Source organism: Panthera leo, chromosome B2 (assembly GCF_018350215.1).
Source record: "Panthera leo isolate Ple1 chromosome B2, P.leo_Ple1_pat1.1, whole genome shotgun sequence".
NCBI classification, from domain to species: domain Eukaryota; kingdom Metazoa; phylum Chordata; class Mammalia; order Carnivora; family Felidae; genus Panthera; species Panthera leo.
This window is the reverse complement of record NC_056683.1, coordinates 39,651,162-39,674,895: the sequence shown is the minus strand read 5'-3', so window position 1 is coordinate 39,674,895 and position 23,734 is coordinate 39,651,162. Positions and strand designations below refer to the sequence as shown.

General features: G+C 56.8%; 1 protein-coding gene across 4 annotated transcripts in view; it reads left to right on the top strand.

Annotated features, from left to right (window-relative positions):
- Nucleotides 1-18,902, top strand: part of TFEB (transcription factor EB) — a 54,369-nt gene extending 35,467 nt beyond the window's left edge. For all 4 annotated transcript variants that reach the window (XM_042938722.1, XM_042938720.1, XM_042938723.1 and 1 more), the window contains exons 2-9: nucleotides 11,717-11,957; nucleotides 12,042-12,296; nucleotides 12,955-13,032; nucleotides 14,893-15,013; nucleotides 15,108-15,164; nucleotides 15,787-15,862; nucleotides 16,447-16,594; nucleotides 17,744-18,902. In XM_042938722.1, coding sequence (XP_042794656.1) covers nucleotides 11,739-11,957; nucleotides 12,042-12,296; nucleotides 12,955-13,032; nucleotides 14,893-15,013; nucleotides 15,108-15,164; nucleotides 15,787-15,862; nucleotides 16,447-16,594; nucleotides 17,744-18,232 — 1,443 coding nt within the window. In that variant the 5' untranslated portion in view covers nucleotides 11,717-11,738 and the 3' untranslated portion in view covers nucleotides 18,233-18,902. The remainder of the gene's footprint in view (nucleotides 1-11,716; nucleotides 11,958-12,041; nucleotides 12,297-12,954; nucleotides 13,033-14,892; nucleotides 15,014-15,107; nucleotides 15,165-15,786; nucleotides 15,863-16,446; nucleotides 16,595-17,743) is intronic.
- The last annotated feature ends 4,832 nt before the right edge of the window (nucleotides 18,903-23,734 follow it).

The following is a 23,734-nucleotide window of genomic DNA, read 5'->3' as shown; positions in this document are numbered from 1 at the left end:
AGTCGGATGGGAGGCGGGAGCCACTCCGTGTGCTGCCCGCACGCTGCCCCCTGCCTGCATCCTCTCCCACCCGGAGTCACAGAGCCTTCCTTGCCTGCGTTGAGGGCAGAGCGCTAGGGTGTGCGGGTGGGTGGGACTGCTGTCTCCTGAGCAGAAAGAAAAGCAGAGGCCGGACCCCCAAGGCTGCCACAGGCCTGGAGAGGGAGTTCACGTGTGTGCGGCAGCAGTGGGAGTGAGAGTGAGGAGCGCGGTACCTGGCTCTCCCGCTCCCGGCCCTGCAGGCTGGCTCCGTGGGCACTTGGCCTTGGCTGTGTCCACGCTGCCCGGAGCCTCAGGGTGCCCGGACAGAGCAGGAAGGGGCCTGCCAGGGATCCCGTCCTGCCCTCTCATGGTATCAGCCAGGGTCCAAGGCCCAGCGAGGTGCAGGACCCGCCTGAGCTCACAGCTGGGCCGTGGGACAGCCAAATGCAGATCTTCTAATCCCACTGTGCCCTTGGGAAGCGTCGGACGCTTTGGTTCAGGGCTGAAGGAGCCCTTTTGGAAGAGACTCATTCCCAGGCGTCAAAACTGTCAGGTCTCATCTTCCTTGCTGAGGGCTGACCTAGCACCCAACAGAAGGTCAGCTGGTCTTCCTTCAACAGGGAGAGGGGGGTGGGCTGGCTAGCGTGGGCAGGGGAGGTCAGGGGCTTGGGACCCTTGGCGTCCCAATCTTGAGTCCGTGCCCTGGACTTTTGGCCCCCTTTGGATCTGGGGGGCCCCTCCTGCCCCTGCTGCAGTCCAGGCCAGACCTCTGTCCATGTAATCGTGTTTCTCTCCAGTCAGCTTGATATACTCTCCCCCTCCCCCCATTGCCCCCTCATGGCCCATGGTAACTGCCTCTGTGAGATCCAGATCTCTCACCTTAGTCTCTTGAGCCCCTGGGAGTGGATCAGTCTTAGCTATTGAGCAAAGAGAGTTTTCTGCAGGCGGATGGGGTCTGGCCTGCATTTGGGGGCTTCTGGGAGGGGTGTGCAGGCCTCTCTGGGAACACTTTGTAAGATTCACTGAGGGTAACTGCGGGCGGGGGCATGGGGCAGTGCTGGGAGTTTAGGGGGACAATAATCCACCTATGTGGACCTTCGCTATTGGCCCCTGGTTTCTTCCCCAGGAAAAAAACTGGTGGTGGTCATGCACCTCAGAGAGACCCAGGCTTGCATGCCTACCTCACTGTGTTCTCTCTATGTGATCTCGGACAAGTCACTTAACCTTTCTGAGTCTTGGTTTTCTTATCTGCCAGAGATGCTATTTGTCCTGTGAGATGTTTGTGAGGGACAAATAATCTGATGTGGGTCACATGCTTAGCTCAGTGCCTGGTCCAGAGTAGGGACTCAGGAGTGTTTGCTGAGTGAGAGAACAGGTGATAATTGAGCATGCCTTGGGTCACTGGGCAAGCAGCATTCTGGGGCCCTGAGTCTCGTTCTGGGAATTCCGATGGGTGGGATGGGGTAGAGGTTCAGAAGAACGCTGACTTCTGGGGTGCACCTGTGTGGCTCACTCAGTTAAGCGTCTGACTTGGGCTCAGGTCATGGTCTTGAGGTTCACTGCGTTCTTTGCTAACAGCCTGAGCCTGATTCAGATCCTCTCTCTCCCTCTCTCTCTGCCCCTCCCCCACTTGTGTGCGCTCGCTCTCTCTTTCTCTTTCTCTCTCTCAAAAATAAATAAACATTTGGTGTGCATGTGTGTCTCAGTTGGTTAAGTGTCAGACTCTTGGTTTCGGCTTAGGTCATGATCTCGTGGTTTTGTGGGTTTGAGCCCTACGTCGGGCTCTGCACTGAACAGCACGGAGCCTGCTTGGGATTCTCTCTTCCTCTCTCTCTCTGTGCCCCTCCCCCACCTGCGCTGTCTCTGTCTCTCTCAAAATAAATACACTTAAAATAAACAAAAAAAAAAGGAAAAAAAAAAGAAAGCTGATTTCTCTGGAAGCTTCTTTGTACCTGCGGAGACTGGTAGGTGGCCAGGAAACAATTGGAGAACAAAGCAGTGTAGCCACAGGCAGGATGCTCAAGTGGACCAAGTGTCTGCCAGACGAGATGGGGACAGGGGAGCCAGGGAAAGAGAGGAGAGAGACAGCTGCTCACTGAGGGGGCGGGGTGAGGGATATGACCATGTGTGTGTGCATGTGTGTGTGTGTGTGTGTGTGTGTGAGAGAGAGAGAGAGAGAGAGAGAGAGAGACAGGCAGACAGAGGGTCTCCATGTGTGGCTGGGCTGTATCTGTGCATAACACAAGGGCAGACTAGGACCTTTCTAGTTTCTTCTCTCCATGCTTCCCAGTTACACGTCCCTCAGTGGCAGTCTTCCTGGGGCAGGCTTCATGCCAGGGTCCAGCTGGTGCCTTTGGGACAAGATTGGCGCCTCTCTGGTCTGGGATCGCCTTTGAAGGCTCTCCATTTGCTGCACAACTGCCGTGCCTTGCCCCGGGCCAACAGGCGGGCCAGCCAGGAGGCACCAGCTCCCACCCTTTCCTGTGGGATGTGCTCTGGGACGTGGGGCTGATGGGCCCGAGCTGCAGGCACGGGCGGCCACTGAGCAGGCCAGGAGCTGTGGCTGCCCTTCATCTCCCCTCTCCTTCCTTTCCCTCCTCCCCGCCTCCTGCCCCTATTCAGAGATTTAAAAACAAGTCCCTATTCCCCCCTCCCCCCACCAGCCCTGCAGCCTCCTGCGGTGGGTTCCCTAGAGGCAGGCTCTCTGCATGCCAGAGTCAAGTACATCCTGGGTTTGAGTTTGACTGTGCCGCCACTCAGGTGCTCCGTGCAGACCACCCTTTTGGAGCTTTAGTTTCCTCCACTGTTTGTTCCCCGTCTTTACTGATCACAAACAGAGGACTGGCCAGCCTGTGCCGAGGCTTGGCACTTGGCAGAGTGATTATGTTGCATGAGAGACAGGGAGAACCACATCCTACATAATAGTCTTTATGTCTGTCCAAGGCGGGGGGGGGGGGGGGGGGTGGGCACTCAAGCCAGGGGATGGAGGTGAGACCAGACGTTCCCTCTAGGGGAGGGTCCTGGAGGGAGCTTTCCCGGGTGATGACAACGTTCTCCATTTTGGTCTAGATGGTGATTACACAGACATACACACTTGTAAAAATGCATCAAGCCTTACACTTTAAACCTGTGCATTTTGCTGGGATAAAGGACATCTCAATAAAGGGGAAAAGGCCAAAACCTTAAAATAAAAATGTTAAAAGCGTGGACCACCAACCTCATTCTTGCTCCTGGTACCAGATACCTTCTGATCAAACAGTGGACACTTACCCACGGTGAGTGTGGTTTCCATTTTCTCTTTTTCAGTACTGGAGGAAGCAGGAGGGCCCCACTTTGGCCTTTCATGACATGTAGAGAACCACTGGTCCAGATTCAGACAAACCACCTGAATTATGAAGTATCTCCAGTGTGCTGGGCACCGTGCTAAGTGCTCTATCCGCTCCTGGTCTCTTAAAACCTGGAATTAGGATCATTATTACCCACCTGTCTCTCCCATAGCACTGCGGTGAATTATGTGATATACAAGCTTTGGAAAAGAAAATCTTATAAAAGCTGGCCCAAGGCCTTCCCGCCCTAGTCCCATAGGGGTCTTGATATGTTGTGTGTGTGTGTGTGTGTGTGTGTATGTGTCCCTTTTCTCAAAAGAAACTTAAGAGGAGCAGTAAGAGAAGACAGTTCAGGGATGCCCTAGACAGGCATGGACAAAGGGACAGTGAACAGTGACAAAGTGGTGACATCTCTCCCCTGCCCATGTCTCCTCTGCCCTTGCCAGAGGTTTCTATACCCAGCATCCCAACTTAGATCCCAACTGTTCTGGGAGAGGTGGCTCCGGCTGGTAAGCCCCACTTGATTGATGGGAAGACTGAGGCTAGGCTGAGACACCGAGTCAGGCCCGAGGCGGAAACTCACATCCACGCCTTCTGATGCCAAGTTCTCACAGCATCTTGCGGGCAGGACTGCCGGCTCCTGGGAATCTTATGACATCCGCCCACCCCTAGTTCTCTTTGAGTCCAGGCCAGTTGATGACCCCCAGGCCCTGCAGGGACCCGTGACCCCCTTGGTAATTTCCAATGGCCACGGCCCAAGGCACGGGGATCGTGGTGCACATCCTCATTCATCAGGCCTTCCTTTGCCACTGCCTCTGCCAGAGGGAGCTCAGAGAAGACAAAACAAACCTGGGGCCTGGAATCTTCCCCTCTCTTCCCTTCCCAAGGCTGAAAGGTTACGCAAGAGGTCACGGGGTCCTTCCCCCTGCCTCCGGGAGCCTCAGCACCTGCTCAGGAGGCCTTCCTTTAGTGGTTGGTTTGATTTCCCTCCAACTCCACGGGGCAGCTCCCGCACAACTGCTGGTTTGTAACAGCCTGGATCAGAAGAAAGCTTCTTCCGACCACAGAGGCACAGAAAGTAATAAATGGCTTAAACAGGCATCCCGGCCTTTGGGCTCCCATTCTTTGTTGTTTCAGCCACCAGACATGTGTTTTTCTGGGAATACAGGAAATTATCTCTGCCCTTTGAGGAAGGGCAGAGTTTTCTCTGCTCGTGTTTGGGGATTCCAGACCATTCCATCGTCCCGGACACCCTATAGCCCCTGGGCTGGGCAAAAGAGATCAGCTAGTGAAACCCTTTGATTGTAGGGGACTTCTTCAGTGGGAATCCCTAAAATAAAATGTGGTAACTCCTACCCCCAAGTCCAGGACAGAGGGGCCTAACTTAAAACCCCAGGGTCCAGCCTCCCCACTCATTAGCTCTGTGACCTTTGGCAAGTAACACAACCTCTCTGTGTCTGTTTCCTCATCTGTAAAGTGGGGAGGGGTGGGGGGTGGGAGAATACTGGTACTCAGGTCATGAAGTAATTGTGATAATGAAATGAAAGGTGCTTCGAACGCACATCGTCTATAGTAAGTACACCATAGGCGTATTTCTAATTATTAGTGTAAAATATTTTTTCCTGATTAGAAACACATATGTGTTCATTATAGAAAAAGAATAACATTCCAGAAAGTAAATAGAAAATCACTCATGACTGCATCATCAAAAGAAGTCCATGATACTTATATGTTTCCTCCCCAGAGGTTTTTCTACGCATATTTGTACATGGTGATGATCAGATTTTTAAAAAATGTTTATTTATTTTGAGACAGAGAGAGAGAGAGTAAGCAGGGGAGGGGCAGAGAGAGGGGGGACAGAGGATCTGAAGCAGGGTCTGTGCTGACAGCAGGGAGCCTGACGTGGGGCTTGAACTTGTGAACTGTGAGATCATGACCTGAGCTGAAGTCAGGCGCTCAACTGACTGAGCCACCCAGGCGCCCCCGGATCAAATTTTATATACAACTTTGCATCCTACTTTTTGTCACCTGACATATCCCCATGTTACTCACTGTAAACAAAACAATCCACCAGGAAGAATACCACGGAATTTATTTGACCATCTGGTATCCTGACACAGGAGATGTGTCTTGCCTGCATTTGAACTTCATAGACATTGAAGGTGCCGTGCGCATTTTTGTGGCTCCTTTTGTTTAACATTGTCTGCAAGAGGTGTCCGTGCCGTGTGTAGCAAGAGTGGGCTCACCGTCATTCCCAAGTAGCATTCCAGTGGTGATGTACCGCAGCTCCCTTCTCCATTTCCCTGCTGATGGACATCTGGGGTTTTCCGGTAGTGCTGCTGAGAACGTTCTAGCGCGTGTCCTCCGGTGAACACATGGATGCTTTTCTGTTGGGCATTCGCTTCGGAATGACGTTGCTGAGTCATGGGGTGTATGCTTTCTGCTTCCTGCTCCAAGCTTTATTTTTATTTATCATTTAATGTTTTTTTATTTATTTTTGAGAGAGAGAGTGTGAGCAGGGGAGGGGCAGAGAGAGAGAGAGGGACAAAGGATCCGAAGCGGGCTCTGGGCTGACAGCAGTGAGTCCGACGTGAGGCTCGAACTCACAAACCGTGAGATCATGACCAGAGCCGAAGTAGGATGCTCAGCCAACCGAGCCCCCCGGGGGCCCCTTCCTGTTCCAAGGTTTCAAGGATTGGCTGGAAGGCAGAAAAATCCCCAGGGAAGGTCAGGCCCCACAATTAACAGAGGGGTCCCGGCTCAGCGAAGAGCAATCTGAGGGGTGCTGCGTGATCACGCTCACTCTGAAGGCGCATGTCTGGGGCTGTAATGGGAAGTGAGCTGGACCCCGGGTCCTGGCCCTTCAGCTCCAACTGGCATGTGACTTCTGACCCACTGGTGGCCACTTGGCGTCCTCACCCAGGGTTCTCGGCTGGCCTAACAACCATCGCATTGAGGAGGGCAGGGCTCAGGCCAGGCTCTGGGTGGCACCGAGGGAACTGTACCTTTGCATGTGACTGGAAGCAGGTCGGGCTCCTCACAAACGCTGGAAGCTGCCTGCTTTCTTTGCCCCTTGTAGTAAAAGAATCACACAAGTAGCACACAGCCACACTGTAAGACTTAAGCGCTTCAAAAGTAAGAATGAGAGTGGGGCACCTGGGTGGCTCAGTTGGTTAAGCGTCTGACTTCGGCTCAGGTCATGATCAAACGGTTCGTGGGTTCGAGCCCCGCATAGGGCTCTATGCTGACAGCCTGGAGCCTTCTTCTGATTCTGTATCTCCCTCTCTCTGCCCCTCCCCTGCTCACGCTGTCTCTCTCTGTCTCTCAAAAATAAATAAATGTAAAAACAACAAAAAAAGTAAGAATGAGAGACTAGAAAAAAAATCCCTGTTTACTACTCCCTACCCCAAAGGTGACTGCTCTGAACATTTGGGGGGGGGGGTATTGGGGGAGCCCAGAATAGAAGTTCAAGAGTGGTTGTGAACCAGGCAGCCTGGGTTGTGTCCATCGTGCTGCTTAACAGCTGTGTAACCTTGGGCAAGTGATTTCACCTCTCTGTGCCTCGGTTTCCTCCCTGGAAGCTGGGGGGCAATGATAGTAGGTACCTCATAGGGTTGTTGTGAAGAATGGATGAGTTGACCTGCGAAAGCACATAGACCATTCCTGACCCAGGGCAGGCATTCAAGAAACCTTCTGATCCTTCTCGAATCTGTTTTGTATGTTTACCTACGTCCTGTCTAAACGGGCTCAGGCTGTGCATTTAATTCTGAGGTTTCCTTTTTCAATTCAATGCTCTATCTTTGAGATCTTTTTTTTTTAAGTTTGTTTATTTATTTATTCATTGAGAGTGAGAGAGAGAGCATGAGCTGGGGAGGGACAGAGAGAGAGAGAGAGAGAGGGGGAGAGAGAAAATCCCAAGCAGGCTCCACACTGTCAGCGCAGAGCCTGATGTGGGGCTCTGTCTCATGACCTGAGCTGAAACCAAGAGTCTGACACTCAACCCACTGAACCACCCAGGCGCCCCTGAGATCTTCTTTCTATCTGAGGCTCTCCTGTGCTGGGATCCTCTGTCTCCTTGCCTATCCCTCATGATTTTTCCCTGTCTCTGCCCTCCCCCGTCCCCTTTCCCTCAGGAAAGGTTCTGAACTTGTTCATACTAAGGTGTAAATGGCTGATGAGGGAGGCCCCCACATAGGCTTACATGAAACCAGCCCCGCCCTGACCAGAGACATGCACGGCCTTTGAGGGGGAGCCCAGCGCCTGTCCGTTATCGGATGCCTAAGGGCATGCTAGGGAGTTCCACGCACCCACGGTGTCTCCCTGAATCCTCACAATAACCCAAGTGGCAGGTGCCCTTATGGGCTTCATTTGGCTGAGGAGAAAACCAAGGCACAGAGAGGTTAAGTGGCTTTCCCAGTCACCCAGCCAGTATGGGCACAGCGGGTGGATGGGGGTTGCTTCAGCCGCATCTGTTGTACGGGGAAGCTCATTTTGGTCACACTAAGCTGGGACCCAGACTCAGCTTAGGGCAGGGGTAGTTACGTGGGAGGTTCTGGGTGAACAGCGGGAGGGGGGTGGTGGGGAAAGCCCGTGGGTTCTGAGGGCGCAGAGAGGGGAGGCTCTCATTGTCTTGGCTAAAACTTCAGTCCCTGCCACATTTTCTATAGGACTGGGGAGAGGCAGGAGTTCTCTGGGGCATTAGACCCCCCTGGTCCCCTCAGGAGGAGGGTGTTACTCGGGGGTGGGGGCAGGGGAGAAGATTCTTCAGGGAAGCACGTAGCCCTGGTGTCTGCAGACAGCAGGCACTCCAGGCCCCTGGTGTTACCGAATGCATGAATGGTGGACCCCTTCCCAGGCCTGGTGGATCTGGAGGTCAAATGGTGGGGAGGGTTCGGGGGTCATTTTTGGTTCTCCTGTGTCCCTACTCCCGGTTCTTCCCGGCCAGACCGGGCACCGGCGCGGGGTGGGGGTTGCTTATGAATGGCTTTGAGAGTGAGCAGGTGTGCTTGAGGGCTGGGCAGGGAGTGGTTAGCATGCCCAGGGGCTATATGGGCCACCTCTGTCTGCCCTCAGATCCCCTCAAGTCCCACCCAGGCCAGGCTCAGAGTCAGAGTGACCCAGGCAGGGTCAGGGGAGGAGGCTGGGACACAGAGGGAGGAAGCAGCCCTGTGACTGGGGTGACAGCTTTGACAGCGGGGGTGGGGGAAGGGGAAGGCTCACTCTGCCGGTCTTCGAGCCACCCTCTGTCAGAGGACAGTGGACAGGCTAAGGCTACAAGCACCTTTCACCGCCCAGATGCCTCGCGGGTCACCATTCTCCGACATCCCCCTCCCAGGAGGCTCTTCCTGCCTCCATTTCACAAATGAGCAGACTGAGGCTGGCGCAGCCAGTGAGAGGCCGAGCCGGACTTACCCCAGGTTCTCCTGTAGCAGAGCCAGCTCTGGCCCAGCCTGGGACGGGCACCCAGCCCTTTGTCGGAGCAACAAGGGGCTCGTTCTCCCCCAGTCCTCCCCGTGCCGGCTGGCACTGCCAGGCCCCGTGCCGCTCCCCCCGCCCCCCAGCAGGGACCAACTGAAGTCGGATTGTTCCCGAGGGGCAGGCTCCCCAGTGCTGCGTGGGTGAGCATGCAGGGGTGCAGGGCGTGCAGCTGCAGGCAGCGGGCCGGGCTGGGGTCAGAGCCCGGGAGGTCTGCAGGGCTGCAGTGCGGGGGGTGGGGGGTGGGTGGGGGTGTGGTGGGGTGGGGGGTGGGGTGGGGAGTTGGTGATGGGGAAGACAGGCTACCACTCTTTAGGAGCACGGGAAAGGGGTGGAGGCAGCAGCTGTATCCCCGCTGCAGGACAGAGAAAGGGGGGAGTGGCGGGGGGGGGTGGTGGTGGTGGTGACTGCTCTTTTCTCCTTGGGGACGGTCCTGTTGGGAGCTGGAGAGACGCTTGGGGCTAAGGCAGCCCCTTTGCTAATTCCTGGCCAGGTGGCGGGGGTGGGGCAGAGAAGGGAGGAAGGAAGGTGAGTAAGGGTCCCTGAGTAGGCAGAGCTCTGAGGCGGATGGCGTGGACCCACTCTGCAAGGAAACATCCATGGTGGTAGAGGGAGCCCTGAGTTGGGGGTCATGTGGCTTGGTGGGCTCCATTCCTGGCCCTGGGCCAACCAGACGTGCAACGGGGGCCAGGCTGCTTCCCAGCTCTGCACAGACACAGCAGTCCCCTCCGCCCCCGCCCATCCCCGACCCCTGCCCACACGGGCTGGGGAGCCAAATTGGTTGGGGTCCCATCTCTGTCTCTGTCAGACACGTAACTTCCCTGGGCCTCTAGCTTCTCCTTATCCGTAAAAGGAGAATAATGACCAAGGCTGCCTCATGGGGCTGTTTGAGGTTAAAGTGCTTGGAACAGTGCCCAGCGCCCAGGAAATGCTCAAATAGATGCAAATTATTATTATGTCCATGATCCAGTGATTTTCGCTGAATATTTGCCAGTACCTTCCACTAATGCTGACTGAGTTCATGTCTGGCATTAGGCTATGCTGCTTTCTTTTGCTACCCTCCCCTCTCAGAGCTCTGGGTCTCATTCTCAGGATCCTGGGGTGCAGCTCTGGCCTCTGGTCTACACTACAGCTGACCCTGCCAGCCTCGTGTGATTATTCTTCACTCACCCACTCTGCCTACCAAATGCCACGCACTGTGCAAGACACATTATCTTCATTTAACATGCCCCTCAATCTTCTGAAGTAGAAACCGTTCACAGATGAGGACGCAGAAGCTCAGAGAGGTTAAGTGACTTGCCTAAGGTCACACAGCGAAGTGGCAAAGCTGGGATTTAAGCTCGCGTCTGCCCTGTTTGCTCATGCTTGCTCAACCAGAGGAAGTCATACTGCCTCTTGCAAAGACCCTGGAGATGGGACCCTCCGCCAGAACCTTTATGGAGTTGGGGATCCCTGGGGGCTTTGCACCTTTCAGGGAGTGTTTTAGTGGGGCAGGGGGGCTTAGAAATCATTTGGCCCAACCTTTTCATTTTGTGCACAGGGAGACAGAGGCTGAGAGAAGGGAGGTGCCAGGGTCCCTCGGTGAGCTAGGGACAGAATGGGCCCAGCTACAGGACTCACTCTGTCTTTTCCTCCCTGCTTCCTCACCAGGCCTGGGGGCCTTAGCACCCCATCCTACTGTGACCCGTCAACGACCAGGGCCGACATGCTAGGTGGAGGAAGCCCTCCCTGGACTCTTGCAGGCCCCGGGTTATAACATTCACTGGACCGTAGACTCCCTGAGCTCAGGGACTACAGCTAGCTTGTCGCCGCACTGCCAGTGCCTGCTTCATAAATAGTAATCATTCCCTGTGCGGTTGGTGGAACATCTACGTGTTCCAGGCCCTGGGCTAAAGGCTGAAGGCAGAGCAGTGAACAAGACAGACAAAATGCCTGCCCTCAGGGGAGTTTGCATTCCTAGTGAGAGATAGACATTGAATGAAAGAACCAAGCAAAAATGCATAATATTTAAGATGATGATAAGTGTTATGGAGTAACACAAAGAAGGAAGGGGCATAGGGAATGGAGGGGGGAGGGAGGGAGGAATTTGGCAGTTTCAAACAGGTTAGTCACGGAAGGTCTCTGTAAGGTCACATTCGGGCCTTGGAGGAGGTGAAGGAATGAGTGGTGTCTGGGGGAGGGGCATCCCAGACCGAGGGGCATCCCAGTGCAAAGGCCCAGGGGTGGGAGCGTGAGGTGTTTGAGGCTGGCGGGTGTGGCTGGATCAGGCGGAACAAGTGAGAAAGTAGGGGAAGATGGGGTCAGAGGGGCCCATGATGTGCGGACAGATCACAGAGAGCCTTTTAGGGTGGAACTTCAGCTTTTACTCCGAGTGAAGTGGGAGCCATGGACAGTTCTGAGCAGACGGAGGGACAAGATCTGACTTAGGTTGAACAGGATCCCCCTGATTCCTGAGTTGCAAGTAGAATGTTGTGGGGCAAGAAAGGAGGGTATCTGAACATTGGGAGGCTCTTTTGAGGAAGCCAGATAAGGCAAGGTCCAGGCTGGGCCCACATGGGGCAGGCAGGTGGAGGTCAGATCTGCCAGGATGCGGTGTGATAGAAAGAGAGGAGTCAAGGTCGGCTCCAACCTTTTGGGGTCGACCAGCTGCAATGAACAAAGAAAAGAGGGTCTCCATTTCTGGCCCAGGAACCAGGACACTTGGGTTCAAGTCTCGGCCCCGTCACTCTCCTGCTTGGTGGCCTTCGGCAAATCCTTTCTCCTTTCTGGGCCTCGGTGTCTGCTCCTGTACAGTGGGTGTGACCCCCTCCACCTGGCCTCCCCAGTTCCCCAAGACCCGGGGCTCCGAAGAGGACGTGTGCTTCACAGACTTGCCCCCCTCCCCCTGCCCACAGGGAGCCAGTGCCAGTGGCCGCCATGGCGTCGCGCATCGGGCTGCGGATGCAGCTCATGCGGGAGCAGGTACAGCAGGAGGAACAGCGGGAGCGCATGCAGCAGCAGGCCGTCATGCATTACATGCAGCAGCAGCAGCAACAGCAGCAGCAGCAGCAGCAGCTGGGTGGGCCGCCCACCCCGGCCATCAACACCCCCGTCCACTTCCAGTCTCCGCCACCTGTGCCTGGGGAGGTCCTGAAGGTAGGGCGTGTCCCGAGGTGGGGCCTGTCCCCTCCCACCCTGCTTCTAGGAGCCCTAGAACCCTTGCCTTCTCCCCCCTCCCAGGTGCAGTCCTACCTGGAGAACCCTACCTCCTACCACCTGCAGCAGTCCCGGGACCAGAAGGTGCGGGAGTACCTGTCCGAGACCTACGGGAACAAGTTCGCCGCCCACATCAGCCCCGCCCAGGGCTCCCCGAAGCCCCTGCCGGCTGCCTCCCCGGGGGTGCGGGCCGGACACGTGATGTCCTCCTCAGCTGGCAACAGTGCTCCCAACAGCCCCATGGCCATGTTGCACATTGGCTCCAACCCCGAGAGGGAGGTGAGTGAGAAGCTGGCCAGGGGCTGCCATGAGCAGAGCTGGTGCCAGGTGCTATGCTGTGGGACTCCTGGTCTAATGGCAAGGGCAAGGTTCTGCTGTCAGGGTCCCTCCCAGTCCAAGGGGGAGGTCCTGCTCTCTCAGGGACCCCAGTCTGAGTGGGGGAGACACAGCCCTGCCTCAGGGACCCGAGTGTGAGCGGGGGAGATACAGTTCTGCCCTCAGGGAGCCCCAATCTGAGGGGGGAGACACAGCCCTGTCCTGAGGGAGCCTCAGTCTGAGGGGGAGACATAGTCCTGACCTCAGGGAGCCCTAGTCTCATAGGAAAAGCCTCGCCCCTACTTTTGAAAGCTTGACTAGAGAGAAACAGGACCCTCCTACTGGAAAGCCCAGCACACCTGCAAAGCCATGTCCAGACAGAGGGTATATAAAGCAATCTCCCTGGGGCAACTTGGCTCTTTGGGAAGAGCCCTGGCCTTGGCCTTGAGGCCTGTGGGACCTGGACAACTCATCCTCTGAACCTTTTTCCTTCACTCCACCCAAGATGAGCCAGTTGAGTGAGGTGGGCTCCAAGGTCCCTTCAGATCAGTGGCTGTCCCGGTGCCCCTTCCCTGTGCCTTTCTCCCAGTGGGCCCTCCCCAGACGGACTTTTCTCTTTCAGTTTGATGTCATCGACAACATTATGTGTCTGGATGACGTCCTGGGCTTCATCAATCCTGAAACTCAGATGCCCAACACGGTACTGCTGGCCAGGGTGGGGTGGGTGTGTCAGAGGGAGAAGGTAGAGGTTCTACAGTGGCTCTGAGCCTGGGGAGAACTAGAGACAGGGCTCCCCCCCACCCCCGGTCCCAGGCAGAGCCATCTTGCTGCAGATGACAGTCGCCTCCATCAAATCACGTGACCGGAGCCCAAGGCTGAGCAGAATTATGAATCCAGAGAGATGTGTCTAGCCTGTGTGCATGAGGCGGGCTTCAGTGGGGAGTGGTGTCTGGGCAGTTGGGAAGGCTTCCTGGGTGGGGTTAGGGGAGGGGGCAGGAGGGACTGGTGCCGGGCCTCAGCAGAGCAGGGAAAGCATTCCTGGAGGGGAGCAGTGTGGCCCTGAGCTGATGAGTTCCTTTGGGATCTGGGATGTCCCTCTTCTGCAAAGCCTAGGGCCCAGCGGGCACAGGCCTGTGTCCCTCACTCCACGGGACAAGTGATAGGGGGCTGGCTTTGTCCCCTCCCTCCAGCAGCCTCCTGGAGTGTGAATGCTCTCTGGGCCTCCTGGACAGGGGTGAAGAAGCAGATGGGAAGGAGCCAGCCTTAGAATCAAGAGGCCTAGCTTCTGGCTTTGGCTGTGACCTTGGGAAGTCCCTTAACTGTTCTGAACGCCAGTTTTCTCAGCAGCAAAATGGGGGTGATGCCGTCTACCCACAGGATTGTGGGAAAATGAGATAAGGCAGGAAATCGGGGGCTAGCTCCGCACAGGGTGACACGTTTACACGGAACAGGTGGAATTGTGGGTGTCCCCACCCCTTTTGGGAAGGTCCTGAACCTCAGCTGCTTCCTCCTGCTCCTTGGGCCTGACCCTATGACCCTGATCCTGGCCCCAGCTTAGGACACTGAGGGGAAGCCCCCAAATCTTTCAGTGGGAAGTCAGAGTCAGTCCTTAATCCCCACTGCCCTGGTGACATTGCCCAGTGGCTTAGCAGGAACTGGTCAGGGCCAGTTGGGTCTGAAACCTACTGCCAGCAGAGCAGGGAAGGCTGGGGAGAGAGAGAAAGCCAGACTGCACAAGTGTTCGGTCCCTTTAGGCCGGGTATCTGGTAGGGCACCTGTGTGCCCACTTAGGGTTCTGGACCTGTGATTTGCTCTGTGTGTTCCTGTGGCAGGAGCTGGGGTGATCATTCCAGAACTCAAGTCTGTCCCTGCCAGGCCTCTGTTTATCCCCCTACTGGCTGCCCATTGCAATATGCCAGGGTCTTTGCAAGTCGAATCTAGAACTCCAGGGTGTATCTCCTGCCTTGCCCACATCATGCTGTCTACTCTTGCAGCTCAAGCTTCTACTTGTGGCTGCCCCCCCCCACCCCCCACCCCAGCTCTGTCTGTCCAGCCCCGCGTCTTTGCTCAGCCATCCCCCTGCCAGTCCAGCCCTTCCTCACTTCTTTGCTCAGGACTCAATTCAAGTTCCATGCCCTCCAGAAACTTTCCAGAAACTCCAAAACAGATTAGGTGCTCCTCCCCTGGGCTTCCAAATGCCTGGGACGACTTCATCCCCTCCCCTGTCGGCCCTTAGGGCTGTTACCTGGTCTGATCACTCTGCAAGGATTCTAGCCACTAGGCTGGTGGCTCCTGGAGGGCAGGGGCCACACCTTATTTAGTTCCCAACCCTACAGACTTCCAGTAGAATTGCCCAGTGAAGAGGCCCAGGGTGGAGCTTTGACATCCTGGTGCTGGCTGCCGACCCTTTGAGCTGAAAGCGTGGCCGGGGAACATCAGTACAGCCTCCCCTGGGCGTCCCTGGGAAAGAAAGGCTGTTCCTGGGATGATGGGCCCTGGGCAGGGGCCCCTGTGGAGAGGGGACTGCTCACCGGGTCCCTCTCCCCACCTCACCCCACAGTTGCCCCTGTCTAGCAGCCACCTGAACGTGTACAGTGGTGACCCCCAGGTCACAGCCTCCCTGGTGGGCGTCACCAGCAGCTCCTGCCCCGCTGACCTGACCCAGAAGCGAGAGCTTACAGGTACCACCTCCCTGCCTGCCTGTGCCCTGGCTCCCTACTCCTCCCTGTCCTTCTCCCTCCCTCCCAGCTCCTCTCTCCTTTCCCTGGCCTCCAGATGCTGAGAGCCGGGCCCTGGCCAAGGAGCGGCAGAAGAAAGACAATCACAACTTAAGTGAGCCCCCCACGCCCTTCACCCCCACCCCCTGGGTTCCTGCTCCCTGCCTCCCTCCTCCTCACTCTCACCTGAGCTACCCAAAAAGCCATCTGGACCCAAGCTCTCATTGGGGCTTTATAATTTTTAATTAAAATTTTTTTATTAATTAAAAAAAAAAAAAAGCCACTCTGACCTGCCTGGGTTCTACACAAGACCTTAAATCTGCGCTGGGATGACTGGTGGGTTCAGCCCTGCCTTCCTCCCACTGGCCCTCTTTGGGAGATGGGGGTGGGAGAGGGGCTCCGGAGAAGAGACAGTCATGAAATCCCCAGCACTTCAGAGTGAATGGGTTTATCATATCGTATTGTTGTCTTTAGGGTGTGCAACATGGGAAGCCAGGGAAGGTGTTCTGGGTCATGTGGGCAGAGATTCCTACCCCCGGCCGGCTTTGCTGCCTCGCAGAGCCCCTGGGTTGTATCCATCTGCACCTGGGCCCCTCCTTCCCATAGTGATCCCATTCCCTTCCTCACCCATTACTTCCCAGAAGGGCCAAGTCACCCCTCCTTGGGCCGGGCGGACCCTTCTCCTCCCATGGGGTCCCATCCTTCTAATTGCTCCCTCCGGGATTTGTTACCTTTAGTTGAAAGGAGGCGGAGGTTCAACATCAATGACCGCATCAAGGAGCTGGGAATGCTGATCCCCAAGGCCAACGACCTGTGAGCAGTTTCTAGGGGAGGGGGGTGGGTGGCGGGAGACGCTAGGGGCTGGGGGCGGGGCAGCAGCGGCTGACTAGCTGGTTGCCCAGGGCAAGGGCTGGGAACAGAATCCCTTGGTTGCTCCCTTCTGGGAGCTTATCATCTATTTGGGAAAAAAAGATCCCTCCCTTATCAGGACAGCTCCAGACGGAGGAGCAAAATCCCAGAAGTGAGGCAGGGGTGGGGGCTTCCTGGAGGAGGTGTCATGCTGGCATCGTTTGGTGAGGGCTTTTGGACTGGCTTGGAGGGGCCCAGAGAGTCGAGAACTGACGTGGGTTTGGGCGGCCCAGAATGGAAGGCCTGGGGAAGGAGGCCGCTCGGCATTGCTTGCTTCCCTGGGATTACCGGGGTGGGCGCTGGCAAGAGTCACCCGCGAGGGTCTGTCCTGTTCAGATGGGAGCACGGCCTTCTCCACAGATGGGGGCGGGGCGCATCTGGGGTTCCGTGGGCAAAGTTGGGAGACCTGCGGCATCGGCTTCTGGAACCAAAGCGGGGTTTTCCTTCCTCCCGCTGAGCCTGCACGTGTGATTCTGCCTGGCCCGCAGGGACGTGCGCTGGAACAAGGGCACCATCCTCAAGGCCTCGGTCGATTACATCCGGAGGATGCAGAAGGACCTACAGAAGTCCCGGGAGCTGGAGACCCACTCTCGGCGCCTGGAAATGACCAACAAGCAGCTCTTGCTCCGCATCCAGGTCCGGCCCCTGCCCTTGGACTTCTGGAGGAGCTCTGGCTCCTGCCTCGGGCCTGGCTCCGCCCCCGGGGGGGAGGGGCAGGACTTATACTTCCGGAGTTGGAGGAATGAGAATGGAAGGAACGCTGGCTAAGGAGCAATCCCCAGCAACTTTAAGCAACAAATACCAGCTAGAGATTCTGTTCTGTGGGACCCTCATTTAGAGTTTGTTTATTTTGAGAGGGAGAGAGAGAGAGAGAGAAAGCGCGCGAGCGCGTGCATGCTCGTGGGGGAGGGGCAGAGAGCGAGAGAATCCCAAGCAGGCTCCACGCTGTCAGCGCAGAGCCCAACGTGGGGCTCAGTCCCACTAACCGTGAGATCATGACCTGAGCCCAAATCAAGAGTCAGGATGCTCAAGGGACTGGGCCACCCAGGCGCCCAGCCACGTAACTCTTATGGTGACACTTGTCACCCCGGCTCACATTTCCTTAATCAATGCAAGTACATGCCTACACTTAACCTCAAGGGGGCAGGGAAGTGCAAGCCTACCTCGTGTGGAAGGCAGAGAGCTGGAATTATTTGGAACGCTAAGTCTCACCACTGGAGAGAAACTACAGAAGGCTTGGGAGAGTCACTCCTACCATCTGGAGCAGAAGGTTCTAGTCCTGGCTGTGCTCAGGGCCTCTGTCCTCTTTGGATCTGAGGCTGCTCATCAACACAAAGGGCGGTTGCGTGGCAGCTTTTAAACTTTTCTATTTCTCATAGGAGGTAATACCACTGACATTACAATCCAGCACACAGAGCCACACTCCAAGTGAAAAATCAAAGTTTCATGAAAGAACCCTCCTTCTTAATAGATGCAGTGCATTCTGGTAATTTCTATTCTGGTCTAGTCTAGGCAAGTCTATTTCAATTAAAAAAAAAAAATAGAGGGTGAGCTGGTCAAGAGGCACTACAGTGGTTTCACAACCCGTTAATGAGTTGTGACTTGTAGTTTGAAAAAAACACTGGTCTAGACTCTAGAAGCCTATACTTGCTTCCAGTGGAGCCATTTTGTGGTCTTGGGTGCAGCCAGGGGAAGGGCAAGGGGCTGCGGCGGGGGGGCCCCGGGGAAGGGCGGCTGGGGCCCATGAGTGTGTGCCCCCAGCCTTCTCTCTGCCTCACCTTGCAGGAGCTCGAGATGCAGGCTCGGGTGCACGGCCTCCCCACCACCTCCCCATCGGGCGTGAATATGGCCGAGCTGGCCCAGCAGGTGGTGAAGCAGGAGCTGCCCAGTGATGAGGGCCCGGGGGAGGCCCTGCTGTTGGAGGCCGAGGTCCCGGATCCTGAGCCATTGCCGGCTCTGCCCCCCCAGGCCCCGCTGCCCCTGCCGGCCCAGCCACCTCAGCCACCCTCCCCATTCCACCACCTGGACTTCAGCCACGGCCTGAGCTTTGGGGGCGGGGGCGACGAAGGGCCCCCAGGCTACCCCGAACCTTTGGGGCCAGAGCACAGCTCCCCGTTCCCCAACCTGTCCAAGAAGGATCTGGACCTCATGCTCCTGGACGACTCACTGCTACCGCTGGCCTCCGACCCTCTCTTCTCCACCATGTCCCCCGAGGCCTCCAAGGCCAGTAGCCGCAGGAGCAGCTTCAGCATGGAGGAGGGCGACGTGCTGTGACCCTGGCTGCCGCCATGCTGGGGAACGGGGGCAGGCCTGGGGGCTGGGAGGCCCGGGGCCGCCTCCCTCCCACCCTTTGGGCTGCACTTGTGTGTGAGGTAGCAAACTGGCCTGCCTCACTCCTTCCTGTCGGCCCCTGTTTGGACTTAGTGCCTGCTTGGCAGCCTGTGGGGTCAGGAGAAGCCCCCCCCGCCTGGCTCAGTACTCCCCAGGGACAACCCTCTTGATGGGGCTGGACAGGAACAGGCCTTCAGCCTGGCTCCTGGAGGTGAAATCATGAGGGGAAGGGAGGGGACGGGTGTGCTAGAGGTAAGAGGAGGTCCTGGGTCGGGGGGGGGGGGTGTCTCATCTTCTGAGTCTGATCCCCACCCCTGCCGGTGAAGGAGGACATGTTGGAGCAGGGGGCTCAGGAAGTTCCTTTTCTGAGGCAGCGACTGGTCCAGGGGGTGCCCAGGCCTGCCTTTCTGGGACTCAGATGGCAACAAGTCTGTCCTCCAGCCTGGCACCCCCACCCCCCTTTGGTGCTAACAGCTCTCTACCGGGTGGTGTGAGGGCGGGGGTGGCTGGAAGAGGGGGCGCTGGGTTCAAGTTAGAGCGTGGGGTCACTGCTGGAAGAGCAGCTCCCCCCAGGCTCCCCACTTTGTGCCTTTAGTAAACACTGTGCTTTGTACCTGCTTGTCCTCTGTCTCTTTGGAGTGTGTGTCTGGGGCTGACGCAACCGGGGAGGATTCAACCCAATGTGCACCATTATGGATTTCGAATTCCAATGCCCTTTATGGGGATCGGGGTAAGGGTTACAGAAAGGAGGGAACAAGCCCATCACCTGGTTCCCCCCACTTCCCAGACTTGCCTCCAGGGGAGCTGGAGATGTAGCCTTACTTAGGGAGCTTAGGGACGGAAGGGGGGACAGTGTCCCTCCTTGTGGCCACAAGATGGCACTGCAGCCACGCTGGTTCCACGCCCCAGCTGTGGCCTGACACGGCTGAGCCCGATGACGTGGGGGCCAGTTGCTATAAACCAAGTCTTTTCTTCTTAGCTGCTGCTTAGGCTACCCCTGGCCCGGGGTGGGGGACATGTTTCTCTTGTTCCTGAATGCCTGTGCTAGTGGTGACCTCTCCAGATTTTTCTCCCTCCCTGAGTGGGCTGACACCTGCTTGAGAAGGTCAAGCTGCCTGCTCCGTGGAGGCAAGGCCAGCCCCTCTGCTCTTTGACAGAGTCTCTAGCAGGAGAGGCTCCCTAGTCACTGAAGGGCTGAGTCCTTGGGTTTGGGGAAAGAGGGATCCAACTGAACTAATTTGGGTACCAGACGCTGGGTGGAGTCAGGGACGGGGAGTGGCCCTATTCTCCACTCTGGCACTGTCTGTCCTCCAGGGCGGCCTCGGCAAATCCTTTCCTGTCTCTGGGCTTCTGTTCCCCGGCCCCAGAATAGTTCCCATGCACCTCTGCTCTCAGATCCTGGGATTTACGACCTCATGTGGGATTGGAAGACAGACTTGGGGCAGTGAGGGGCAGGGTGGCAGATTCTTGAGGGCCCAGGTGTCTTGGGGAGGGAGGAGAGGGTCTTTTTGGGCTTTGCCTACTTCTCTCTCGACTTCCCACAGTCTTCAGGCAGAGACCAAAATGGCTTTCTCCTCACGGGGCCCTGGGAGGCCGAAGGGGCCTAATTAAAAAAAAAAATTAAATCCCAGGATGAAAGTGGCTAAGAGGGCAATTTCCTCTGTGCAGAACTGGAGATCAAATCAACGTTGGAGCAATTAACGTGAGAGGGGGGAGGAGGAAAGGGAGCCGGGTGTGTGGGTGCTGAGGGTGGCGGGGCTGGCGGAGGCTGTAGGATTAATCTGAAGGTCAGATGGAGCCGTGGATGACCTTGGAGAGGTTGAACCAGCCCTGGAGCGCTGGCATCTCCTTCCAGTTCCAGGCCTCACCCCACAGCCTTGGGAGCCCAGGCCCTCCTGGGGCAAGCCCTGGACTCTGGGGGATAGCTGATGGGCGCAGGCTTGGGTCACGCTGACACTGGAGCGGGTAGGGGTCTGGGAACTTCCAAGTCTAGTCCTTAAGGCAAAACTGAGAACTCTCTCCTACCCTGTTTTCCTTCATCCTAGGGATCCAGTCAGTGAACTGGGTAGCTGCCCTCCTGCTTCCTCATGCGGCCCAAGACGGCCTGTATTCCCCCCTCCACCTGCCTGCTGGCTTCCGGTCCCCTAGGTCCTTCAGCACTGCCCCACCTGCCGCTGGGAAGCAGGGCCTTTGGGCAGGACTAAGGGTGTGAGTGGAGTTCTGGCCACAAGAGGGCGCCGCAGAGCCAGGACCTGGCCACTGCGGGCGCCCACTGGTGGGAAATCGTGGAATCTCAGCTTCATTGTACATTCCAAGCTGTCTGCCTCGGGGCCCTGCCAGCCCAGTGGGTTTGGTTAAGGCAGGCCCAGGTGCTACCTCCAGGATCTCAACAAGCCACCAGAAAGTGTTCGTGTATCTGAGACTGGTCTGCATGACCCTTAGCTTGTGGCTGCAGTAGAGTCAGGCCGGCAGCTGCCAACTGGTGGTTATGGACATCTCTGGTTAAATACAGTAAGAGGCGTGAATGCTTTCTTCACTCGCGCTCTTTATTGTAGACAACACCCTTCCAGACTTCAAGGCCTCACGAGGGGGAAATTAGTTTTTTCAAGGGGGAGTGGGTAAACAGGCTGGTGTGAGAGCACAGATGGACCCATCCGACCCCCTCATTTCACTTGAGGAAGCCCCCGAGGCCTTGAGAACAAAGCAAAAGTGTGAAGTGGGATTGGGGTCTGGGAAAGGAGTCCAAGCTAAGTAGGGGGAGGACAAGAAACCGTTGCACCCTTAGGTCGCACGAGGGGCCCCAAAGCTGGAGGCAGGGCGCTGGAAGTGAGGATCCCGTCATCCTCAGCTCCCTTTCTGGTGTCTCTTTCCCCCCGGGCCAGCCGCTAGATTCTCACCTCCTTGTACCATGAAGGAGTGGAGATCTGAGCCCCACAGACCAAGATAGACACCTGCATTGGTGTGTATACACAGGATGGTGGCCTTCCACCCCTGCCTTCCACGGAGATTTCCCCTCCTGGGCGTTTGGACAGACGGCCGGGAGCGGATGTGGGCACTGCTGAAGCCCGGCCGGGGCAGCACCGGCTCTGTGTTCCTTAGTGCCTACCTCCTCAGTGTCCTCCTTGGGATTTCCGTCACCCACTGCTCCTTTAACTCGAGATTCTTGGGGCGCCCGGGTGGCTCAGTCGGTTGAGCGTCCCACTTTGGCTCAGGTCATGATCTCTCAGTTGGTGAGTTCGAGCCCCGCATCGGGCTTGTGGCTGTCAGCGCGGAGCCTGCTTCAGATCCTCTGTCTCCCTCTCTCTCTGCCCCACCCCTGCTCACTCTCTGTCTCTCAAAAATAAATAGAACATTAAATCGAGATTCTTCCTTCATTGTTTGGAGCCACTGACTTGGATCAGAATCTGATATACACTCTGGATCTTCCCCCTCCCCCCCGCAACACATAGTCCCCTAGAAAGGAATCCCAAGTTTAACATTCCTGCTCCCAACCCATGCCCCCTTCCCCACCTCAGAGCCCATTCCCCTCCCCTGCCTCTCCCAGCCACCTGGCATATCAGCTGGAACAGCTAGAAAGAGCCCCTTGGAGTCACCTGTCCCTCACCTGCTGGGACCCGCACTTCTCAGGGTCCAGTCCCCACTCCCCCTCCCAGGCTCCTTTAGCCTCATCTTTTTTCTTTGCTCTCTCTTTTCCGAGGGGGGCAGTGGAATTTATACAATATTTAAGCAGCCAGAGCCGAGTCCGGGAAGATATTATTAATGTAAAAGGGACGGGCTGCAAATGCTTTTGGACCTGGTTACAATTAGAGGGTGATTTTTCTAAAGGTCAATGAATTCAGATAATATCCACAGGGGGGAGAGAAATTTAATACCTTTTTAGTGAATTAATTAATTATAATATTATATCGGCTTGGGGTTCTTTTCCAGAGTGATTAAGGGAGCGATCCGTCTTCTGTGAGGCCGGGGAACGGCGCCCGCCACCAGCGAGGACCCTGTCTCGGGGCTCAGGATGGGGCCCTTCCTTCTCCTCTCACCCCTGCAGCGGCCAGGGAGCTGGAGGGGCTGGTGGGCAGCAGGGGAGGCAGGCCGGCCCCGGTCCGGATGAGGGCAGGCACAGAGACACAGTGCCCTTTCCCCTCAGCCTATGTCCGCAGGCCCAGCCCTCCTCCTGCTGTCTTATCACAGGAGAGCTGAGGCATGAGTTATGGCCTCCTCCTTTCCATTTGGAGAAACCGAGGCCCACAGGAGTCAGAGACTTGCCCCGAGCCCTACTAGGAGTTAAGGCAGACTGAGGTGGCACAGCTGGCTGGAAAGAACGAGAAGACTCCCTCCGCCACCCTGCCCCCACCTCCCCACCTCCCAAACCAGGCCTTCTGGAAAATCTGTTCCACTGGCCAGCGGCCTGTGGGGCCGCCTGTGGATTCCTGGTCAGAAAGAGGATCTTCAAGTGCGTGGCCTATGCCCAGGCTCAACTCCTACAATGAAGATGGCCCGCGAGGGCTGATAGGTCAAGTAGCCGCCAGACTTTGGTGAAGGAATAGCTACATTTCTGTCCCTGGAGGGACCAGGGACAGGCACTTTCCACCCGCTTGGTCATTCACTCAGGTGTTCGGTCATTCATTCATTCAACTCACCTTTGTGGCACGCCCGCTCTTGTGCCCTCACCGACTGAAATAGCCCTTCTTGAACCCCCCACCCACCTCGTCCTGAGCCCCACTGCTCATTGGTCTTTGCTTCACTCAGCACCCACTTTGAGCGGCCCCCTGCTGGGTGCTGGGGACACTTGGGTGGCGAAGGGGCGGCCCCTGCTCTCTAGAAGCCAGTCTCCACAGCAAGTGGGGGCAGGGAGACAGAGGCAGAAGCCGTGGGGAGGACTCAGCCAGGGGTTGGAAGGGAGGGGTGACATTAAGCTGAGCTGTGAGGAACCAGGCTGACAAGGAGAGGGAGGGGGCATTCCAGACACGGAGCAAGGGCACGGTATGAGGAGGCTGCCCCTGCCCTCCACCCAGGGGCCCAGGCATGCTAACCGGAAGACCGTCCCAAGGGCCCCAGGTTCTGGGTCCAGGAAGGGAGGGGTGGGTAGTAAAGCCAAACAGGCCTGGTTGTGGGCTCTGTATGTCATGCAGGGGACACGTCTCTGTGCTTTGGTTTCCTCTCCTGTAAGGAGGGGGAGGATATACCTCCCGAGAGGATACAGGAATAACTGAAAGGAAGCGCTGGGCCCAGCATCTTGCCCACGATGTGGCTTCTGGCAGCACAGCCTCAGACGGCCCTTGAAGGGGTGGGTGGGTCAGGGCCCTGCCCTGGTTGTGCCTTCCATTCCTTTTCCCTGGGGTCGGAGGGGTGGACCAGCAGAGGTCCTGGCCTGGAGACCTTTCCCGGCCAGGAGGAGACCAGCATTTGCCTGCCCTCCTCGCTCAGCCCCCTTGTTCCCCTCGCTTCTCT